The sequence below is a fragment of the Cyclopterus lumpus genome, chromosome 10 (assembly GCF_009769545.1).
Source record: "Cyclopterus lumpus isolate fCycLum1 chromosome 10, fCycLum1.pri, whole genome shotgun sequence".
Classification (NCBI taxonomy): domain Eukaryota; kingdom Metazoa; phylum Chordata; class Actinopteri; order Perciformes; family Cyclopteridae; genus Cyclopterus; species Cyclopterus lumpus.
Genome location: NC_046975.1, coordinates 11,893,168 through 11,903,939, shown reverse-complemented (window position 1 = coordinate 11,903,939; position 10,772 = coordinate 11,893,168). Strand labels below are relative to the sequence as shown.

The 10,772-nt window shown below is 42.2% G+C and overlaps 2 protein-coding genes across 2 annotated transcripts; one reads left to right on the top strand and one right to left on the bottom strand.

Moving 5' to 3' along the window:
• Window positions 1-4,428, top strand: rbm22 (RNA binding motif protein 22). Its single transcript, XM_034544036.1, has 11 exons — window positions 1-97; window positions 1,180-1,233; window positions 1,340-1,369; window positions 1,486-1,618; window positions 1,722-1,822; window positions 2,018-2,190; window positions 2,374-2,574; window positions 2,728-2,892; window positions 3,316-3,404; window positions 3,521-3,649; window positions 3,752-4,428. Exons 1-11 carry the CDS (start codon window positions 44-46, stop codon window positions 3,904-3,906), a joined length of 1,284 nt encoding a protein of 427 aa, XP_034399927.1. The 5' UTR covers window positions 1-43; the 3' UTR covers window positions 3,907-4,428.
• Window positions 4,429-4,874: 446 nt separating this feature from the next.
• Window positions 4,875-9,607, bottom strand: LOC117737833 (myozenin-2-like). Its single transcript, XM_034544037.1, has 6 exons — window positions 9,518-9,607; window positions 8,584-8,677; window positions 7,426-7,589; window positions 6,476-6,629; window positions 5,761-5,941; window positions 4,875-5,058 (listed from the first exon to the last, which is right to left on the bottom strand). Exons 2-6 carry the CDS (start codon window positions 8,669-8,671, stop codon window positions 4,875-4,877), a joined length of 771 nt encoding a protein of 256 aa, XP_034399928.1. The 5' UTR covers window positions 8,672-8,677; window positions 9,518-9,607.
• Between the last annotated feature and the right edge of the window lie 1,165 nt (window positions 9,608-10,772).

The window sequence follows — 10,772 nt, the reverse complement described above, 5'->3', positions numbered from 1 at the left end:
GTCCGACACCTTTTGAGGCGCCGTTTGGCTCACATTCTGCAAAATGGCGACGTCCCTAGGATCCAACACCTACAATAGACAGAACTGGGAAGACGCGGTACGTTGAAATAACGTTATTGTTCACTCAACAGAGCGTTTGACTAAAACACGGAAATTCACAGTCACATTATGGGATGTAACGGGACCATTAAATCTACCAGTTTGACACAAATGCGCTCTGTTTGCTTATTCGCTAGCTAGCTAGCTACTGTTAGCTCACGCCAGCTAGTAAAAGCGTGGCTGCTGCTTTCCTTACGCGTCTCTTACGAGCGACAGTGTAAACGTTAATTAAAAAAAACCCATCGCCGTTTCATCTTGGCCCAACGGTGTGTGAACTACAGAAGATAGACTAGAGAGTGGCCTCTAAACAACCACTCGGTTTATTTGACCGTAACATGTTTGGTGCTAAAGTTAGCTACTGAGCTAATGTAGGCTAGCACTCGCAGGCTAAACCATAATATATATCGGTTAACGATACAATGTCTCATCCACCATCATCGAGGCAATCCGACAAAAAGAGCTGTTGTCTGTGGATGTGCTCGTTCATCTGCAGTTGTAAATTACTTTCGTTAAGTTAAAATGGTCAACGTTAGCTGAGCAACACGAGAAAGGACCGAATCCAACTCTATATTACGACTCATGGAAACATGAGAAACATGATTGTCTGTGTTACAAACTGCTCTATGCACAGTCACGTTTTAGCCATGCTTGCTGCTAGTCATTGTGGTGGGGAAACTGACTGATGTAGCCATGCAAATGAGCAGAAATAGACCAAATCTTAATCATTCATTCTATTGTCTATAATTTATACACGGCAACACATCCGAGCCATGACGCAACAGAACTTTTGGCCAATGATTTTTTTTTATCAACACCAGAATATACACTTTGCAACACTTTAGTTGACGTTTCAGCCACATGAGCTGCTTATATTTAGGTGTTTGGCTGATGCTGTCAGTGGGATGGATTAAGACAAGGTCATTTTCAGCAGCTAGCACTTGGATTGAAATGGCATCCTTCAACAGATGGCTAAATCGAAGTGAGCGATGTAACATTGCCAACAAAATGTAATGTATCACGGGACTGTTGAATAACATATGATTATTGGTCTTAAATCAATGTTTACCTTTTTTCTTTCAGGATTTTCCAATTCTGTGTCAGACATGTTTAGGAGAAAACCCTTACATCCGTATGGTAAGTTTGCCTTATTGTGCATCATAATGATGTGAAGGTTATTTTCTTGTAACGTTGATAACTAATCAGTGTGCAAGCTCACATTTGTTCATTCTTTGCTTTATAGACCAAGGAGAAGTATGGTAAAGAATGCAAGGTATGTTTTGCATTCATATAGTCTGGGTTATGCAGCACGCAGCTATGTTTAGATTAAACCTGTGCCACTATATTCATGTTAAAATATGTATTTAATTTGTATTCTTTGCCCATTAGATTTGTGCACGACCGTTTACTGTGTTCCGATGGTGTCCAGGCACACGGATGCGTTTCAAGAAGACGGAGGTCTGTCAGACATGCAGTAAAATGAAGAATGTTTGTCAGACATGTCTGCTGGACCTGGAGTATGGTAAGTCCACAACTAAGTCTTTGTAATTGTCATTGGACCTGTGTACAGTCTTTATTAAAGATTAAGTTTGATTTACCTTCTTGTCACACCTTGTGTTTTACAGGTTTGCCTATTCAGGTCAGAGACACTGGGCTATCGGTAAAAGATGAGGTTCCTAAGTCAGATGTGAACAAGGAATACTACACACAGAACATGGAGAGAGAGGTATAATTTCTTTCTGAAGCAGACAAAAATGTGTGTTCTGTTTATTGGGATGCAGCTATAAAGGCTAACATTAGCTTGAAGGGATGTCCTGAACACTTTTCTTTGTCCTCAATTTAAAGTTCCTAAGTAGTGAGTATCTGGTCCAATTTATGTATTTTTAAGAATTTGTTTCTCTATTTGCTCCTGTGTTACTAGATAGCCAATACTGATGGCACACGGCCTGTCGGCCAGTTAGGTAAAGCGCCCAGCTCTAGTGATATGTTGCTGAAACTGGCCCGGACCACTCCATACTACAAGAGGAACCGGCCGCACATCTGCTCCTTCTGGGTGAAGGGAGAGTGTAAGAGAGGGGAGGAGTGTCCCTATAGGTGAGTGGCACTTCATGAATAGGGCTGCATAGGCAGTTCCTATTTTTTATTTATTTATTTTTTTAATGTTGAGTTTTACATTTATTCTTGAGTATTTATTACCAGAGGCAACATCTAAATTTGTTTGTTCATGTGCTTCAGTTACTGCAGCATTTTCTCATTGTCGTTGTCCTTTTCACACAGGCACGAGAAGCCCACAGATCCAGATGATCCTCTAGCCGACCAGAACATAAAGGACCGTTACTACGGCATCAATGACCCAGTCGCGGACAAGCTGCTGAAACGTGCCTCAACTATGCCCCGGCTGGACCCACCAGACGACAAGTCCATCTCCACCCTCTACATAGGGGGTTTGGGAGATACCGTCACTGAAGGAGAGCTCAAGTAAGGTCCCCCCCCCTCTATACAACCCCTTGATGCCACTAAGTGGGGTTTTACTAATTTTGGGAATTTTGTAGAATGTGCATTGTCAGAAAAGGACTGATGTTACAACGCCAGTGTTCTTGATCTATTGGACATTTATCTGTTTTATTGCAGGAGTCACTTTTACCAGTTTGGCGAGATTCGCACCATTACCATCGTCCAGAGGCAGCAGTGTGCTTTCATCCAGTTTGCCACTCGGCAGTCAGCTGAAATGGCTGCTGAGAAGTCCTTCAACAAACTCATCATTAATGGACGCAGGCTCACTGTCAAGTGGGGAAGGTAAGAATCAAGGGGTTACAAGTTAATTCTAAGGGTGTCCATCCCCAACCTGACCCCCAGACACTTGCTCCAATGCAGTCATGAGTTCTGTGGATGCAACCTGAAGAAGCTCCTCCTGTCATCTGATTCTTGGCTTTTATACAGACCCACTTACTGGAGCAGCATGGGAGGAGATTTATAGTGATAGTTTGCTTAGAAAACTCGTAATGGTGTTCAGAGAACATGTGTGTTTGATAGTAACAGAATCCTGTTATTGACTAGTGCTTTAAATACATTATTGGACATGTATGTAAAAGAGCCAAACCACGGCAAAGAATGTGTGCAGGGCACCGTTCTTTTCAATCACACTATTCAGTGGTGTTAAACAAAGTAAGTGACGGGAATATTATATACAGTATAACTTTTTATTGTTTGTCGTTTTAGGTCTCAGGCCGCAAGAGGGAAAGAGGGCATCAAAGATGGCGTCAGTGAAATGGGCACCAGACTGGATCCTGTACCTGGATTGCCTGGAGGTAAGTCTGCAAACACGGAAGTTTGGGGGGGGGGTTGTGTGTGTGTACACTCATAGGGACAGTCAATTTATGTTTGTCATTTACTTTCTTTAATTCTATTTTTATTTGTGTTGTAGCTCTTCCTCCACCACCAGCTTTGGATGAAGAAGCTCCTGCAAACTACTTTAACCTGGACCCTAGCTCCTCTCCTGCAGTCATGAACATTGCTCTGCCTCCACCTCCAGGCATCAACCCGCCTCCTCCAGGTAAAATCTCTACTCTGATCTCATACATAGTACATTATTTAAACACTGAGAAAATATATATGCCTAATGATACATTTCTTTCCTTTGTATCTGCTCAAACAGGTTTTGGCCCTCCAATGTTTCACCCCATGGGTCACATGGCTCCACCTATGCCCCCTCCAATGAGCATGAGACCACCTGGTCAAATCCACTACCCCTCTCAGGATCCTCAGCGCATGGGTGCCCATGCTGCGCATGGCTCTCGTCATGGTGAATAGCTGCTATAGTGAAGTTATACTGTGATTGGGTGTTGGGTGCTTTCCCTTCAGATGTTAGTGGGCCTGAAACCAGCATACTATTTCTGGGAGGAAAATGTCTTACTGGATAACATTGCTTTATTATGCCAACTGCAGTAAATGAGATGAACCAGCTCCAGTGTCTAGAGAGGCGACAACTAAAATATCACAAGATTACTTTGTCACTAGTCAATTAAAATGTACCAGAGTGGCATCGGCAGACACGAGTACTGGCCAATGTGATCAGAGCCATATAGTTTTTAAAGGCTCCTGTGGCTGGAGCGTTGTACATATAGAAATGCATACTGTCGGTTAAACTTGTATTTGTCACATTGTGCAACATGGATAAAAATCCTGAGCAGCATTTTTAAACTTTAATTTTCAGTTACTTTTTTATTTGACCAAATCTTAACATCCTACAGCATAATGACTTTGTTTATTGTAAGGCTTTCTTTGAATGTTCTTTTCACTTGTCATTAAAATGACGCACTTTTGTCAATGATCCTCGCACAGTACATACTTTTCATCAATAATTGTGTTTAACTATTTCTGGGCAGGGTTTTCTCTTTTCACACATAATGGGAGACAAATGTGGAAACAAATATGTAACGTCACAGTGTGAGACTTATCAGATGAAGACTGGGAATTGGAAAAGAAGAGTGTCAGGTATTGACATTGATAGGATCATTGTTATGGATAACAAAAGGAAACAGAGCTCTTCAAACCCTGACAGCACTGTGTTTGACTCTACTGTGGTAATGAAGTGATTCAGCAGTCTTTAGAGTTTAGCTCATCTGGTCAAACCTCTCAGCAGTAGCAAAGCACTTTAAATATCATGCAGGAGTGTTTCTCTCCTGCAGTGACCACTGATTAGCAGAGTGATCATCTTTTGTAGGGCGAGAGCACCAAGCATTGGTCAGTGCGTCAGTCTTCAGTGGATCAGGCCCATTTCATAGTTCATTAGATTCAGGGTTGTAATCAATACCCCATCCCCTGGGTGCTCTGTTGAAGTTGGGCCGTCGACACATGCGGTCTAGAGCGATGCCGGGCAAGTTTTGGGATTCCATCGCCTCAAAGCCAATCACTGGGATCACCCGCTCGCTGGCCATAGCGCCAGCGAATGGCATGGCAGATCTGAGACAGAGAGGAGTTGTTACTTAGCAAGCTGAATGCATTGTGTTTCATGGTCTTTGCAGAATATGACCCACGGTATTGTATTGCTTAGAAGGGGAGGGGATGGGGGGACTTTCAAATGATAAATGATACCTAGACTTCAGCATGAAGAATGGGTGTGTGCTTTCTACTTGTGTAGCTGCTTGGAGTTCAGATTTAATTAAGGCATCACAATTTCAAAATGATCTGAGGGGTGTAAACGGATCCCTCTACAGGTTCAGACTGGCTGGCAGAAAACGGAGATTGACGGGCGTAATTGAGTAAAGTCTGAGTGTCTTTCATATATTCTCTGCCCAAGCTTAGTCTTTGTACTGCCTCGTTTGTGTGATGCAATTCCTTGTGTGCCACAAGAAAATTGATTCCCTTTTGGGCGTAATATGTCTTGAGGGGGGTTATTAAAAGCTAGCATCCTCCAAGTGGATCATCTTTCAAGAGCCGGTGTTCAAAATAGCCGTCACGCAACCACACTCCAAGGAGGTGCAAGTCAGATATTAATTTTGACTCTGGAAACATCGTGTGGAGCCGAGGGAAGTGGTTATTGTGATGGATTACGGGGTTAGGTCATTAGTGGGGCTATTTGAAGATGGGTCGCCTGTGCTTCCAACTGAACAGGATTTAACAAATCTGGATTTGTTTGGATGGGGTGAGCAGCAGCAGATTTACCTGTTGAAGCACCGGCTGGAAGGCTGTTGTCTTTGTGGGAGCTGAGGCAACTGGCTATTGAGGGCTTCCAGGAGCTCTGTGTCGTCTCCCAGAGCTTTGCTCCACGGGGAGCTGTAGGATTTGGGGATGACTGTTGTGTTGAACCTTTCACGAGGAATTTCCTTCAGGGGGCCAGAATATCCTGACAGGAACAAGTCCAATGTTGGATTAATAATGACATACAGCTCAAACTGTAAAGTAAAAGCTTTGTTAATTTAGAACTTTCCCCCCTTTTGTTCAGAAAAAAAGATAGTCTTTTATTCCTGGAAACTGACAAAACCATGAGATCATTTAGAAAAGCAAGCCCTAGCAGAGCACAAACGGATGTAAATCTCTTTGATGTCACGCCTGTCCACAATAGAACCTACAGTAATTAGATCTCAGTGTGACTCCACGATAATAAACAGATTAGTCTGTCTGATCGTTGGCAGAGCCTTCTGCCAGGACCAATACACAACAGCACTTGGAAAAGATGGTCGCACAACCACTGTCGCACAACTGCCAACTCTCCCAGCATTGACACTAAGAAAACTCAATCGCCACTTCCCTCAATACATTTCCATATGAAGAGTAAACGCTATTGGATGGAAGTGAGATACAGTGTCCATGCATCGGCTTTGTGGTGGTCTATTCCTTCATCTCGCGGCAGTCTTCTTCACCATCTTTTGAGATTTACCTGGAGCGAGGACGTCTGGGCTGCCCTTCTTTGCTACAGTCTTCTGGAGGTTCATCACCAGGCTGTGCTTACTAGGGATGGAGAACGCCCGGTTCTCTTTTCCTCCCTGTGTCTCAGTGAAGATCTGCGGGGGAGGAGCGGCCTCAGGGTGGACCTGGGGAAGGAACGCAGTTAGAGTTAACCATTTATTTGTCACATACTCATGTTTTCAACAATGATTAGAAGAAAGAAACATAACGGTTACTGTTTGTATGACTAAAGTACATGTAGTATAAGTATGTACATGTTTAAGTGCATATTTTTTGGAATAGGACAAATGTAAAATGAATACATATTTATTTTCCTGTCCTTTGACAGGACCCCAAAAACGGGTACTTGTGGCTCAATTATTGAAACCTCTAACTCATGTAATATATCAGGAATCGTGAGCTATATTAGACACATCATTTTAAAACTAAAGGTTTGTGTGTGTTATTTTTAATAATCACCTGTAATTTATTAGATCACTTAGCAATCACTATAACACACTATACACTATAAATAGGATCACGGGTTGCTCTTTGGTGCTCCACAAGGGACGCCACATTTGGAGAGAGCGTTAGAGGACTGTGATGGCAATATACTGTATTTTTCCAGTATAATAACTATGTTTATAGGTCATCTTCATTTAAAGGATTTGTGACTCATACTGTTATGAGTGATGAGAATAAACAAATTGCATTTGTGTTAATGATCCACATTTACAGCACATTACAAATGAAAATTCCTCTAGATAATAGTGTGTTGTTTACATGTGGAAAGAGCTAAAGCAAGAATAGCATTTTAAGAAGAGTTCAATTAAGTGTTAGTGTTTCCGTGAGCAATAAGATGTTCTTTTGGTGGTGTATGTTACAGTAAGGCCAGTGGATGAGAGGCATTGTGTGCCTTGTGCATTCTCTACGGTTCCTCACCGTGTTGGTGTTGTAGGCATCATTAGCAATGTTCTCCAGGGTGAACCTCTCGACCCTCTTCTGTCTCTCCTGAAACATGCGAGAGCCTCGATTAGACGGAAGGTTGAGCTCCTCCAACATCACATCCTTTGGAACGCTGCTCTTCTTCCCGATGTTCACACCCTCTGGCACAACACCACAGACAAATGGAGGTGCTTCAATAAGTCATCACATTTAATATCCTTGTGCATTTTCAAAACGGCAGGATCAAAGTAGAGAAGTCTGTTTGCCGCAGGTTCCTAAGCTGTGTGGCATGGCATCGGGTTAGGTGCTTCCAACCCTGCATAAATACATCTTGACATTTATTTGTAAGTGCAACTGCAACATCTATGATAACAGCAACTTCCAGACATTTGGAAAGAGAAGGAAAAAAAACGACTATTAAGGACCCTTGGCAAATCATAATGTCTCCTCTGATCTTTTTGTTTTTTTTGTCGACATTAAACAGCTGAGGGGCACAGATTTAAAAACGTGTGCGGCCTCACTAAGTTGGTATCCACACAGCTCAGGCTCTCTTCTGGTGTTGTATCAGGGCACGGCGCAGTGTCTGAAATAGCCTCGAGATGATGTCAAGGGGTATATAATGTGTGTTGTGGTCCAGGGTTGCACGGGTAGTAACATGGCATAAAAATAAAATATTTGGATGAAAGCTGGACAGCCCTCTTTTTCACACATGATAAGTGTGAGGGGAAGTCTGGAGCCCTTAAGGAGCTGCCTTTGATCGGCCTGCGTAAAATTCAGTGGAGGGACTCACATTCTGCTGAGTTTAGGGGACTTGGTTTCAAAGCCTAGCTTGGAGGATGGTGCTAGAAAACAAACTGGGATGGGTCCCTGCTCGAATGTTTGGAAAATGTCAAGCGCACACTGGCACTCCTGGGATTTGCCTGTACAGTGCAACGTCGTACGAGTGCCCAGACATTTGACGTCTGGCTCATCCGACAGCCTCGACTTGTGATCACACACTGTGGCAGTTTGAACATATACACACAGTTAAAGATATATTCCCCAGTATGTAAACTACCACGTTTGTTAGCTTACTTCCAAATATTATGTGTATGTGAGTTCTGTACTGAAATCAACGGGAATCTGATCAATGGATCTCAACCCATCCACACTTACCTCCCCTGGCCTCCTTACACAGAGCCTTAGCCTGCAACATCCTCTGCTTCGTCATGTCATCTAGGCCTGACTGCATCACCATCATCATTTTCCTCTGATGGACATGTGAATAATTATTGTTCAGGATTTTTATTTGTTTTATTCTCCGAGTTTATGTAATGTACCACTGCAAATCTCTTTTAGTAGGACTTCTTATTTAGTGACATATGCGAGAAAAAAAACATTTCTATATCATGAATTACAAGTCCTAAATTACAAGTTATATTAAGGGTACGGCTACATTACTCTGGTCATGTACTTCGGCTTCAAGGGCCCATGAAATTCCATAACTGTTAAGTTTCTAAAGTTAGCTGCAGTCGGGTTCATCAACAAAGCCCCGGACCCCCTCTGACTGACTCGGTCTCCGAACTCAGGACATTTTCACACACCCTTGCACATCTTTCCTTCTCTTATTAAAATATACTTGTTTTAAAGTACTGTTATCTGTTTGTTATTTACCATATTTATCTTTTATTGTACTGTTTATTGTTTTTTTTCTTATATTGTTATTGTTCTATTGTTTTATTCTATGTTTAATGTTATGCACCTTTCACCAAGTCAAATTCCTCGTATCTCAACGTACTTGGCAATTAAAGAATTCAGAATTCAGATTCAGAATTCAGAATCAGAATTCAGATTTAAATTAATTATTTGCTACTGAAGTGAATTTCCTTTTTTGCATTAGTTTCATGATTAACTATAACAATCATATAACAGTAACACCATTTTAAAGCTGTCTCTGTAGCATCATATAAATGTATATACAGTTCATTAAAGGACCCAGAAGCTTCACTTTACACTTCATACTCAGTTCAGTCAGATTGGAAGCAGTGCCTTCTTATTTTGTCTATTTTTAACCTCGGCCCTTACCTGTGTTTCTGGCCGGTCTGTATGCCGAGTGTTGGAGCCGGTCTGGATGGCCGGATGGTTTATCCCGTACTGGAGCTGGGATGCCTCCACGCTCTACTCGGACTCTCCTCAGCAGAGAAGGAGCAGCCGATATAAAACCCATCTCGGGATGCCTCGGGGGCTTACCTCACCGGGTTATTTTAGCTTAGGGATATGAGAGTGAGGATGGATGGAGGGAGTGTTATGGAGGGCTATAAAGGGCGATTAAGGGGAAGGGGCAAGTATAAAGATTTACCTCAAGCCTCTTTGATAATAAAAACTTGATCCCCTCTGTATGTGTTTGTTTGTGTGTGTGTATGATAACAGCTGCTATCAGACAGTGACACTGAGCTCTCAGAGAGGCGAAGAGGCCAAGCTCTCGAGTGTAAACATAGACACACACAAACACAATGTCTGTTTCCCCCTTCTGTAAAGCACTTTGTAACTACTCCGCCACATATATGTAGTTGCTTTCAAACACACCCGCCATGTGTTTTCCATACAGTTTTACAAGTGCTGCTGTAAAATTGATGAGGTCACTGCGATCAGAGAATGTGATTCAGTTTAGCAGTTTAGGGCCAAAGGTTTTGACGCCCCTTTTCCTTCACACCTTAGTTATTCAGCAGTGTAAAATATGGCAGTACATAACTCAGTGTGTTTGCTATTTTGTTATCATTTATTGCTTGGGTTACCAACTGCTAAGAGTTGTGAATTCTGCAAAAACTCACATTTTACATGACACTATAAAAATGCCCTTTAACTTTATATTTAGTTGGCCTTTTTGAAGTCCGGTTAGTCTTTATCGAGCAGCTTTTTCCATCACAAATTGATTCATAGAGCTCAGCAGGAGCCTGGCGGGGAAGAAAATATTTTCCTTATCCCTGTTGAGATTGGATATTGATTTTGCACCTGTACTGCTCCACAGCACCACCTCTTCTACACCCCCCCCCCCCTCTCCCCCCAGTGGGAAGCCTCCCGGCATCTGAAAGAAAATGTTGAGTCATCCTGAGCCACAAAAAAAAAAAGTTGAATAGTTGCTGGCCATTAAGAGTTTATTTAAAACCACAGGAGGTTAGCAGCCTTCTTTGAACATATAAAAAGCTTTTTTGTGGCGCTGTATCCAACTGAGCCTTAGTGTTTACAATCAATCCGTCGCTTCCATTTGATTCCAAACCTATTTCTTTTTGCGATCCATTACAAATTAGTTTTTTCATGACAGTTGTGTATTGATAATTCTGTGATTTAAAATGCAATTTTCTTTA